General features: G+C 43.5%; 1 protein-coding gene across 1 annotated transcript; it reads right to left on the bottom strand.

Moving 5' to 3' along the window:
* Positions 1-674: 674 nt before the first annotated feature.
* Positions 675-11,667, bottom strand: LOC115532673 (uncharacterized). The gene is made up of 9 exons (XM_030342554.1): positions 11,432-11,667; positions 11,127-11,319; positions 10,557-10,661; positions 6,437-6,613; positions 5,216-5,326; positions 3,119-5,057; positions 2,946-3,020; positions 1,973-2,095; positions 675-933 (listed from the first exon to the last, which is right to left on the bottom strand). Exons 1-9 carry the CDS (start codon positions 11,452-11,454, stop codon positions 719-721), a joined length of 2,961 nt encoding a protein of 986 aa, XP_030198414.1. The 5' UTR covers positions 11,455-11,667; the 3' UTR covers positions 675-718.
* Between the last annotated feature and the right edge of the window lie 1,505 nt (positions 11,668-13,172).

Here is a 13,172-nt window from a genome sequence, read left to right as displayed (position 1 = left end):
TACAACTCGGGCGACGACTTCACGAGACAAATGGAACGCAGCGTAACTGTTTGGTCAAGTGCAGTGCCAGCCTGTCACAAAGCCTACAACACCTGTTTGAAAGGGAATGCGTTGACGTTTTCGCCAGCCGGTTAAGTATTCACCGTGTAGCACAACACCTGCACGCAATCGTTGCGTAGTAGCATTACTTCTGTGTTTATTTGGCACCTTTTGGGGCTTGCATGTAAAATCATTTCATAAAAGGTTTTGATTTTTTTTTTTTCAATTGAGGATGCACACCATCGGCCCAAGCCATATCCGAAATTTTAGGCCGATCTGACATATGGTCAGAGAGATATACGAGCCACAGACAGACAGCCATTTATAGATAGATGAGGTTTCTACACATGAATTAGAATTAGATCACCTGAACATACTTTAAAAGCTCTTTATTGAGTGTCAACTCAAATACAGTAGGCCTATGGTCCCCCCCTCACTCTCTCCCTCCCTATGGTCCCTCCCTCTCCCTATGGTCTCTCTCCCTCCCTCGCCCCCTCTCTCCCTCTCTCCCCCTCTCTCTCTCCCCCTCTCTCTCTCCCTCCCTCTCCCCTTCTCTCTATGGTCCCCCCCCTCCCTCCCTCCCTCCTTCCTTCTCTCTATGGTCCCCCACCCCTCACTCTATCTCCTGTCCCCCTCTCCCCCATTTCTCTCTATTGTACCTGATGAAAACTGAAATGTTTTACATTTTCCTTTTTAGTGCAGTAATTCTATTTTTGATGTAGAATTTGAGTGCCTTCCAGTCTCTATTTTTTAGTGCTTCTGGCTCTGATTTAAGGCACTTATCACAGTCTTCCTTTCTTGGAACATTGCAGGTCAAAATGAAGTTCCTCATGTGCTTTTCAACGGCATTTGTCTCCTCAGTTTCCCAGGGCCTCTTCTTCTGTGGCTTGCGAACTAAATAAGAAATGAATGAAAAGTTAGTTTAGGACATAAATGCACAGTAATTGTTAAGTCTGGCTCAAATACTTGAACTACCATACATTCGCATGTTCACTATTTGAAATTCCACACTAATGTGAGTTTTAGGAACTGCATTTCTTAGAGTCAAAAACTAAACTCAATACATAATATAAATTGAACAGCTAAACTATTGCTGTGCTGCCATAGGCAAGAGAGCATTAAAGTCGTGTTTTATTGCTTTATTGTTGCTTAGACAATATAGCGCGAGTGAGTGAGGATGTCCGTCGCCCATGGCTGCGGCCAAACCACAGCCATGGGGATATCCACAGACCTCCTCACGAAAACGAGCGCTATATTGCTTTTATACAGCAATTCCTTTTACAACTAATTATTAAATAAACACCAGATAAAGTTTTCAAAAAGGTTCATTTCGTTCAAATACAGTCTGAATACGTAGCAAATATAGTTCCGGATAAAGCGCCCAGGATTCATGGTTGCCGCGTAACGCACATTGGAAGGTGCAAGTAAATGTTGCTGAAATTAACAGTCACATGTAGCTTATCGCACAGTGATTGCTTGTGATCAGTCAAGAGTTCTACATTCGGAGTGGATGTGGGATGTGCATGATATCCTCACTGAAAGTGCGTCATAGAATGCCTCTCGAACGTCTCATCCAATTGGAAAGGATTCTACATAAACAGACCTAACTGCTCTATAATGTACTGTATGCTGCTATGCTACTGTACACTAGTGTACTATACTTTATTGTATGCTATTGTACTTTACGCTAGTGTACGCTACTATACTGTGCCCTTTAATACACTACTGTATTGTCCTGCACTGTACTTTACCAATATAGTGAAATGTTTCAGAAAAGTAGCCTTGTCATCCTCTGCCTATGCCAATCCCCATGTACAATTTCACATGGATTGGGTGTGTTACTCAAGAGAAAAATGTAGACAGATGGATGGACAAATATACACACAAACAGCGTTTTCATCATTATATAGTATAGGATAGTAGGATTCCTTACTGGTCTTGGACTTTTTCTTTTGGACAGGGATGTCGTCTCCATCGGAATTACTCTCCCCTTCATTTTCTTGTGGAGACCCACTTCGTTTCTGCTCCATGCTTCGTGCCAGACTGACATCAGAAACTATTGAATGACAAGATGATTACAAGTTCTCATTAAAACTTCAAAATTCATGTAGAATCCCAGCCGATATGTGAATCACAAAGTGGAATCTCTATCTACAATATTATACTGTTTATAGCTATAGCAGCCGTCTGTTTAACCTGGTATGAGAGTTGTGTGAGTGTTGAGGATGTATCAATTAGTTTGTTTTGATGACACAAGCAACATTTAGTGAATTGTGGCTGATGTTGTACGTGTATATAAATATAAGGTGTGCTTGGATCACAGTATGATTGTGTGTTTGCTGTCTCTCTACCCATGATGGAAATGTGTGCCACTATCTTTTGAACCTTTAATTGACCTTTGGATTGCATGCAAGTAAAAGTGTTATTGATTATGATTGAAGGCGTTTAAGCCTTTTTAAGGACATAGTTACCCTGATCAGGGACAAAGTTTTAAAGATGGATATATTTTTAAAAATACAGAACGCAAGATATGCTTGTAACCTAAGTGTGGAGGGTGTATGTGGAGTGTGTGTTGTTGATGGCTGGTTTACAGCCTCACCTGGCCTGAGTCAGACTGATTGGACTCTGGCTGGGTGGGGCTGCACACCGGTGGTGCAGAGCAATTATGGCACCCAGGATAAACCAGCCATCAACACACACACTCGAGGAGGAGCCACAGTCATGGCAGTTTGTACCATCAGCTCGGCGAATACAATCTGCCTTAATCTCAAATAAACATCTTGCACTACCATCTACCCGTGTCCTGTGTTGGAGGGCCCCAAAGGAAGCCACTTAGGTGGCGTGTGGTAAGGAGCAACCCTGCCACACTAAGATATTCATGTTCTAAGTAACACCAAAACACATACCTTCCATGTCTTGTTCATACACCTCCTCTGTAAGGTCATCTTCAGACTCCGTATGCTTGTCCAACTGGATTGTTTCTAAACAGGTGGTATGAAATACATTATACTGTAGTTATGGTGTTGTACCCATTTAAAGCTCAAAATGGCAAGAGTTGATTTAAGCAGAAACCACATACCAGTCGGATCAATGTTGATCTCCTCAAGGCTCTTGCCTTGAAAGTCTGAAAGGCGGCCCTGCTCCATGGCCATCAGAATTTTACTGATCTTGACCAGTTGAAGGGTGCCCTCCGGTAACCGATAGAACTGCCGATGCACTCTAATATCGTGGCCCATGAAATCCGCCAGCTGGTCAAGCTCTGTCTCCTGAAGGTTTAGTACTTTAGATAAGGTAGCCATGTGCTTCCTCAGTCTTGTTGAGGTGAGTGAGAGAGGATTCTTGACATCACAGAGTTGGACAAACTGGCGGATGCAATCTGACCCTCTGTAGTGCGACATCACTCCTGGTCTGGCAAACACATATGCGTTTTCTTTGAGGACGCCACACTCCTTTCTCTTTTGATGTAGCATGTTGAGTGCTTCATACATCACTGGGCTTAGGAGGATAGCAACTTTCCTACCTCGCTTTCCTCTCATTTCTATTCTGGTAAAATGATGGCAGAGTTTTTTCTCGAGCTCAGAGAGAGCGAGGTTGACGTCTTCGTGAGGTGCTGATGTGTCTCTTGATGTGAATGCAGAGAGGGACATTTTGGACACCTCACCTTCTCTACGCCGGTTGAATAAGATAACCTGTGCGAGAGTCACCTTTGCCAGGTTGGCCCAGTTGTGCGATGACGCCTCAGATTCTAAATCATGTTGGTACTGCTGTTGCTTCTCATCCAGGTAATTGTGCAACTTCTGCACATCTGCTGTGAAAGGCAGCAGCTGGGGGGCGTTCCACTTGGACTCATTGAGGCTCCTCAAAGATGTGACTGACACAAGCTCGTGCCATTTTGCATCATACAGACTTCGAAAGGCTCGAGCTTCTTCTGCGCCATCCTTGTCTCCTTTAATGATTGCATCACTCTCCAGGAGCATAGACATCCTCTTGAGGCTGTGTCCAAGTTTCAGAGGAAGCGATTTGGAATTACCTTTATTGCCTTGTGCTGTGTGTTTCACTGCATCGACTGTCTGCATGAAGTTCGCTGGTATGACATATTCTTTGATCGTCTTCATGTTTGTGACCTCTCCACCATGTAAGCAAAGTCTGCCAAGCTCCCTTAACTTTTGCCGGATATATTCGTGCTTATCAACTTCAAATCCATGCTTGTTGTAGAGGTGCTTCCCCATCTCCATGATGCACCAGTCATTTCTGACTGCATGTGCAACAGCATCCTGGTTCATGTTGTTCACCAGTTTCCATAGCTCTTCCGAAACTCCAGCAGGTGTGGGTTCTGCAAAGGCACAGAGGGCTTGGACTCTAGTTTTTCCCGGTTTGGGATCGACAGGTTTGAATTTGCAAATCTGAAAATGTCTCCACATTGTACGTTTCATAAATAACCCTTGACAGTAGAGACAGTGCATGTAGTCTTGTGCTTGGGATTCTTCTCTTGGCTGCTTGCGTGCAACCAGTTTTCCTGTGCCCGTTTTCAAAACTTCAGCATTATGTGCAAAATTACCTTTGTTTCGGAGACATTCTAAGTGCACGCGTCTTTGTTTTGAGCCCTTTGGGAAACTAAGTGCTTTTGCTACCTCCAGCTCCTTTTTGTGTTTACGCTCCAAATGCTTCACGATTTTTAGGAAAGAAGACCCGCAATACAGACAGAACTGTCTCTTGTTGTACATCCGAGATCCATCTTCTTTCTTTCTGACAGCAGGAATGGATACTGAGGCACTTTCACCATGTTCCCTGCTAGGAGAGCATGTGGTGTCAGGAATACAGACATTTGTTGCACTGCTTCTGCTACTCAGAGTCCTGTCTGACAAGGATGATGGTGATATAGATGGTGACATTTCACAGATCATGCTTCCATCTGTATCATCTGTACTTTCTGCAATTGAAGCTGGAACGTATTCTTCCCCACTATCAGTACTGGTGCAATAAAGCTCATCAGATCCATCAGGAATCCTGTCTTTCATCTTTAAGAAATATAAAATAAAACAGTTTAGATGCACAAAGGGTTCCAGGATACGCGTACTACCCGTCAGTGATAACTTTGACCACTGAAGTACATTTTGTCAACCACAAAGATGTCTACAGTACATGACGATGACTGACATTTGTTGGTGGGACTTACAAAGACGCTTTTGGTCCTCCTAAGCCTTGGCACAATCAATTGTCGGACATCATCTCCATGTGTCATACTGGAGTCAGAAAGATCAAATCCAACAGGAATCTTCTCTTTGCTCTTCAAGAAACACAATTAAAATACCAGTTTAAACAAACAATACAAACGGTCATGGAGAGTTACTCTACGTGCAGGCTTTCAAAATGTCATCAAATACCTGTTTATTTAGGTTATTAAGGACCTGGCAAGCAGCTTATTGGAAGTATCAGATTGCTATGTTAGGATTGGAGAGAGAGCCTCAAGGTGAGTTGCTCTCCAAGACCATAATTGGAGATGGTCTAAATGTTCAGGGTATTACAGTGCAAACAGCAAAAGCAGCTATTTAGCCGACTTGCAAGTGTGCTTGCTTATTAACTAAACTGAGCAACAATACAACCAATTGCCAACAGCTAGCCTGACCAGCCACCCCCTCCGACATTTGATTCCGGCAGAGGTTCTGGACCCACGTCTATAGGGTCTTGTTTACTGAACGTATTTTCTCACGTTCCTAAAAATATAAAATAAAATCTAGCTGTAGGTCGATTTCTTTCAAATCCAGTCCAGTTTGATTGGAGCGTGAGGAAATAAGTTTGTAAATGAGACCCTACGGATGTGGGTCCAGATCCTCTGCCAGAATCAAATGTTGATGAGGCTAGGTGGGAGCTGCCATAATCAAGAGTGGAATGGATACAATAGAGGCCTGTCACTAAGCAACGGACATACCCACTTTTTAACATGGCCATCTTGGAAGAATGGAATGTGCCCATTCACTCCAATGTTAAAACAATGCAATTTCAAAGAACCAAAACAGTCAAAAGAACAGGCAGAATACACATGGAATTACAATCTTATGATGCCCTGATTTAGATTTGTAGATTCCATGTTTTTAATTGCATGTAATTGAATAGCTTGATTTGGCTTTGAGTGCTTTGAGTTATCACTGAGTAGGAAATGCGCTATATAAATAAAAATGGATTGGATTGGCATTTATGCTGCGGTGCCAAAGCCTAACCAAGCCAAATCACATTCATGTATTTCAAAACACAAAATCTTTTGCAGTAAATAACAATAAAATAGTGAATGAGCACTTCAAAATTCTGTTCCATCAAGATGGTGGCAGGTTGAAAAGTGGGTGTGTCCATTGCCTAGTGACAGGTTGCTGAAATTACTCAAGTGATCTGACTAAGATACCTGTATGGTGGATGAGGGAACATCTTCATTAGCGTTGGAACTGACGGCTGATTCATCCGAGTCTGTGTAGTTTACCAAGCTTAACTTGGCTTCTTTGGCAAACTTTGTGTCTTGTGACACCATGGTGGAGCTGCATACAGAGGAGCTGTTCTTTAAATATGTGTCTCCACTGCAAACCTAAGACATTAAAAGAAATTCAGATTATAAAGACTGCATGTTTCTAATCAAATCAAAAATAAATTGTGAGGGATCAAACAGTGGGTTCACACTGAATCGCTATCATAGAAGTGAGCATCCTGAATTAATTACCAATGCTTTTAGTTGTTGCCACAACATGATGCCAATGCTATCATTAGAGTCAGAGGTGAGTGATAATTCAATATCCTCACTCTCCCCCTGGTCATAGCATACAAACTGTACAGCTCTTATGAGATGTAGCCTGAAGATGTTGAGGGCAGAAGAAGGGAGGCAGCTTTGAGTGGCAGCTGGGTACGGATACCCCACAAGGCTGCACCTGAGAGCGTGTGCGTTAGCTGTATTATAAGTAACTATGAGTGAAAGCAGGTTAGGTATGAATACCCCACAATGCTGCACCTGAGACGGTGTGTGTCAGTTGTATTATCAGTAACTTTGAGTGGGAGCTGGGTGAGCTTGGTACGGATACTCCACAAGGCTGCACCTGAGACAGTGTGTGTCCACTGTATTATCAGTGGGATACCCGTACCCAGCTCCCACTCCAAGTTACTGATAATACAGCGACACACTGTCTCAGGTGCAGCCTTGTGGGGTATCCATACTCTGCTCCCACTCAAAGTGATCGGTAACTTTGAGAGGGAGCTGGGTACCGATGCCCCACAAGGCTGCACCTGAGACAGTGTCAGCTGTATTATCGGTTAGATACCCGTACCCAGCTCCCACTCAAAGTTAATGATAAAATAGCGGACACACAGTGTCTCAGGTACAGCCTTGTGAGGTATTCATACCTAACCTTTTCCCACGCAAAGTCACCAATAATACAGCTGACACACTGTCTCAGGTGCAGCCTTATGTGGTATCCGTACCCAGCTCCCACTCAAAGTTATCCATAACTTTGAGTGGAAGCAGGGTACGGATACCCCACAAGGCTGCACCTGAGACAGTGTGTTTTATTCATTGCATTATGCCACTTCATGTAGCCTTCATCTGCCATGCAAGCCTCCCTACAATATCAAATGACAAAATGCAACCCATTGGTCTGACCAGTTAGCCAAGAATATTCAAGTGGTTTAAACTAACAACTGCAGCAATATTTATGTCCCAACTAAGTTTGTGGGATATTTGTACAGCTATTCCATTTTTTTATTCAGGAGCTTTTAAAACAAGCATATGATATTCTGTTTCCATCAAGATGTCTGCCAAGTTGGTCTGATATTTTTGTAACTCCCTCCTCTCTCAACAACAGGCTGTGCTGATTGGTTCTCAGTAAAATCCTGATCCTGGGTCAGTGCGTATTCTAGTATCTAGCATGCCATTTCAAGCCAGTGTGTATAAGCAAGAACCGTATCTGAGCACACGAATCCTCACAAATGAAAATCCTCACAACTGGCATTACTCTATGACATGGACTTGAACCTCATTACACCTAGTAAGTGTGTATGTTTGCATGGCTCCTTATCACAAACACATTGACAAGTATCTAAAACACAATCCATCCATCCACAATCCTTTACCTGCAAGCTGGAGGGTGAAACCTCTTCTTGCATCACTGGGTTGGAGCTGCATGGCAAGATACTATTGTCCACGGCTATGTCATGAGAATCGCCACCACCACCCTAAAATATGAATTTGAATCAGTTATTCAGAATTTGTCTGTGTAGCAGTCACCATTTTGATTACAAGCATATAGTCTACACAACAGCTATACAGTTGCATGCGTCTTCTACTGGTATGAGACCAACGGCCAGTCAGCAACTAATTTTAGCAATCATCAGTCAAGCACATTTAGTAATAACCAACCGACTGTTTTAGCGGAAATACAACCCTGAAGAGAACATCAACATACAAATTATCTCAAGTCACAGCTAGTAGGCTAGTGTCTCAGGTGGAGCCTTGTGGGATAGCCGTACCCAGCTCCCACTCAAAGTTACTGATAAAACAGGACACAAACACACTGTATCAGGTATAGCCTTGTGAGGTATTCATACCTAACCTTTTCCCATGCAAAGTTACCAATAATACAGCTGACACACACCATCTCAGGTGCAGCCTTATGGGGTATCCGTACCCAGCTCCCACTCAAAGTTATCCATAACTTTGAGTGGAAACTGGGTACGGATAGCACAGTGGACAGTGTGTGTCCGCTGTATTATCAGTAATTTTGAGTGGGAGCTGGGTACAGGTGTCCCACAAGGCTGCACCAGAGACACCGTTTCTGAAATGGCATACTACAGACCAGAGCACACACTGACCCAGGAACAGGATCAGTGTTAGTCAAACTATGGTAAATGACAACACATGTCGGTTCAACATGTAATTTCTCATGTAGTGAGCTGATTTTGTTGGTTTTGTGTAGCTTAAGTTTTGCCTGGGTGACAGTCTAACTTCTGTTTAGTGAAGTTTTATTCATTGCATTATGCCACTTCATGTAGCCTTCATCTGCCATGCAAGCTTCCCTACAATATCAAATGACAGAATGCAAACCATTGGTCTGACCAGTTAGCTAATATTCAATATCCTCTCTCCTCCTGGTCATAGCATACACACTGTACAGCTCTTGTGAGGCGTAGCCTGAAGATGGTGAGAGGACAGAAGAAGGGAGGCAGCTTTAAGTGGCAGCTGGGTACGGATACCCCACAAGGCTGCACCTGAGACCGTGCGTGTCAGTTGTATTATCAGTAACTTTGAGTGAAAGCAGGTTAGGTATGAATACCCCACAATGCTGCACCTGAGACGGTGTGTGTCAGTTGTATTATCAGTAACTTTGAGTGAAAGCAGGTTAGGTATGAATACCCCACAATGCTGCACCTGAGACGGTGTGTGTCAGTTGTATCATCAGTAACTTTGAGTGAAAGCTGGGTGAGCTGGGTACGGATACTCCACAAGGCTGCACCTGAGACAGTGTGTGTCCACTGTATTATCAGTGGGATACCCGTACCCAGCTCCCACTCCAAGTTACTGATAATACAGCGACACACTGTCTCAGGTTCAGCCTTGTGGGGTATCCATACTCTGCTCCCACTCAAAGTGATCGGTAACTTTGAGAGGGAGCTGGGTACCGATGCCCCACAAGGCTGCACCTGAGACAGTGTGTCGCTGTATTATCGTTGAGATACCCGTACCCAGCTCCCACTCAAAGTTACTGATAATACAGCAGACAGTGTCTCAGGTGCAGCCTTCTGAGGTATTCATACCTAACCTTTTCCCACGCAAAGTCACCAATAATACAGCTGACATACTGTCTTAGGTGCAGCCTTATGTGGGGTATCCGTACCCAGCTCCCACTCAAAGTTATCCATAACTTTGAGTGGAAGCTGGGTACGGATACCCCACAAGGCTGCACCTGAGACAGTGTGTTTTATTCATTGCATTATGCCACTTCATGTAGCCTTCATCTGCCATGCAAGCCTCCTTACAATATCAAATGACAAAATGCAACCCATTGGTCTGACCAGTTAGCTAAGAATATTCAAGTGGCTTAAACTAACAACTGCAGCAATATTTATGTCCCAACTAAGTTTGTGGGACATTTGTACAGCTATTCCATTTTTCTATTCAGGAGCTTTTAAAACAAGCATATAATATTCTGTTTCCATCATCAAGATGTCCGCCAGGTTGGTCTGATATTTTTGTAACACCCTCCTCTTTCAACAACAGGCTGTGCTGATTGGTTCTCAGTAAAATCCTGATCCTGGGTCAGTGCATATTCTAGTATCTAGCATGCCATTTCAAGCCAGTGTGTATAAGCAAGAACCGTATCTGAGCACACGAATCCTCACAAATGAAAATCCTCACAACTGGCAAAACTCTATGACATGGACTTGAACCTCATTACACCTAGTAAGTGTGTATGTTTGCATGGCTCCTTATCACAAACACATTGACAAGTATCTAAAACACAATCCATCCATCCACAATCCTTTACCTGCAAGCTGGAGGGTGAAACCTCTTCTTCTTGCATCACTGGGTTGGAGCTGCATGGCAAGATACCATTGTCCACGGATATGTCACGAGAATCGCCACCACCACCCTAAAATATGAATTTGAATCAGTTATTCAGAATTTGGCTGTGTAGCAGTCACTATTTTGATTACAAGCATATAGTCTACACAACAGCTATACAGTTGCATGCGTCTTCTACTGGTATGAGACCAACGGCCAGTCAGCAACTAATTTTAGCAATCATCAGTCAAGCACATTGAGTAATCACCAACCGATTGATGGCTTATATATAAATATATAAAATGGCTTCCTTTCCACAATGTGAATATCATATGGTAATCACAACTATGCTAGTGATCAGATTTATTATTGTGTTTGCTTGAACAGAATGCCTTGTCTCTTTTTTCACCTTTATTTAACCCAGAAAAAAGGTTAACATCTAAACCTTCCTTTACAAGGGTCACCTGGTCAAAAGGGCAGCAGTTAGTCGAAAGATGTTGACGTATATATTAGATAAAGCATACTATACAGAGGCTTATAGTCACTGACAAACCTTTTCTCTCCATGGCCAACTGCTATCTCCATAGTCATATGTTATTTCCTCTCCTCTGTTTATGTCTCTCGCAGCAAACAGACAGAGGTGTGGTTTTCCACCAACTAAAATTCTTTTCATCCTGCTGGTAGGATGGACATGATCATCATTGACCAGTCTTCCAAATGAGTCATCTTCCAACGCAGCATCAACGCTTCAAAGGAGACAAAAAGAATCACGCTAATGGCTTAGTCAAGCAGGACAATTAGGCCAAGATTATGTACTGAACATTGCAAGCTACCAGCCACCATACAGTAAATGATTACCACCATTTTTTGCCATGCCACATGAAGTCAAACACGAACACCAAGCATTTGGAATGATAAATCCTCCTCCTTCTCTCTGATTCCTTAAAGTCAATAATTTCTCCTCTGTATTCAACTACAAAATCCCCCTTTTCAAAAGGGGACAGAGCAAACACACCCCTGCCTGTTGACAGAAGTAAGAGTTAGTAAAAGGTGCCATGACATGCTACCAGGTGTGGTGTGATTAGCCGTTACAAGCCGTTTTGGAAATCGGCCCCTTAGCTGTGCGTGTCCACCTAGATGTGTGACGGATAGATGAGCAACATTTGCTTCAGTCCACTGGGTAGGCTGGTGGACTGATTTATCCAGCACACATCTAGGTGGACGCACGCCCACTTCCTGCCCCATATGATGTCATATGGGGCAGATTTCCAAAACGGCTTGCAACGGCTAATCACAGCACACCAGTGCCCTATACCACGAAGCTCGCTGAACATACCCAGGCTTTCTTGGGAAAACCTGGCTCGATAGAGCCGCAACACGCAATCAGAGTTAAATGGTACCACGAAGCTCACTTTAGATTCAATTAGTTGAACCAGGTTTTCCGCCTTAGGTTCAGTGCGCGTTCACGTGAAAGGGGCGTTTTTTGCGTCATTTTTCTCACCTTTACGATAGATCAAGCAGTCTATATGAGTATAAGTGAAAAGATTCTGCATATTGTCTGTAAAAAAACTATGCCAAATGCAGAATTGTTCGCCATTAATCCAAATAGAATGATGATGATTTAAAAATCCATAAGCAACGTCCATCCTGCCTTATTCTATAATTTAGGGAATTCACTTTAAATACACCCTATTTAAGAAATGTATCGCATGTTTTGGACCGCTGAGAGGTAGCGGCTGTAGCACAGTGGATTAGTATAAGACCCGAACGCCAGCGACCGGGGTTCAAATTCGCCGGTCTATCATCATGCATTTTACCCCCATAGATGTGGTGCCAGCACGGCCTTGAAAATATGGGTTCAAGTTCGAAATAAGCACAAAAATATAATTCCATAAGCTTTAGTGAATAAGTATTCCATATGCATGACGAGAATTAGGACTTTTTAAGCTTCACATAAATTCACGTTATTGGGAGTCGAACCCCCCGCAGAAACTCAAGACTGACGCGCTACCTCCACTCTAGCACTCGGTCACTGAGACACAATGCGCAACAGTAATCATTGTCTACATAAGGTCCAAAAGGACGATCAAATAACGAACACCCTCTGATGAGAATCTGTATCTCTCATGAAGAACCCCAATTTCGTTGTTTGCACAATGACAATAAAGTCTGAAATCTGAATATCGTCAGACAATGCCAAGGGATCGGTTCTGTCCCGTAAAACCCTTGTCTCCGTAGAGACGCCTGTACGAGAAGTGCACCGGGGTCCACGGGAACACCCACAAATGGTGACGCCATTGTCAGAGGAGGGGCTAGGAGGCTGCGCACGCCGATTTAAGTAGCCGATCTCCGGCTAGACTAAGCCGAAAAACTGCTCCCGACCAGGTTTGGTTGCGAGCATAAGTCACCATGGTGATACAGCGACGCTAAAAGAGATCGACTTTCGTGGTACAACTAACCCAGGCTTGGAACTCAACATACCTCGCTAACCCTCTAAGCGAGCTTCGTGGTACAGGGCCCTGGTGGCATGTCATGGCACCTTTAGTAAACAAATGTATTGCCCATGTTGGCAACATAGTGCAGGGAATAAAACAAACTG

Source organism: Gadus morhua, chromosome 19 (genome assembly GCF_902167405.1).
Source record: "Gadus morhua chromosome 19, gadMor3.0, whole genome shotgun sequence".
Taxonomy (NCBI): Eukaryota; Metazoa; Chordata; class Actinopteri; order Gadiformes; family Gadidae; genus Gadus; species Gadus morhua.
The sequence above is the reverse complement of the archived record's forward strand: the minus strand, read 5'-3'. Positions and strand labels throughout refer to the sequence as shown.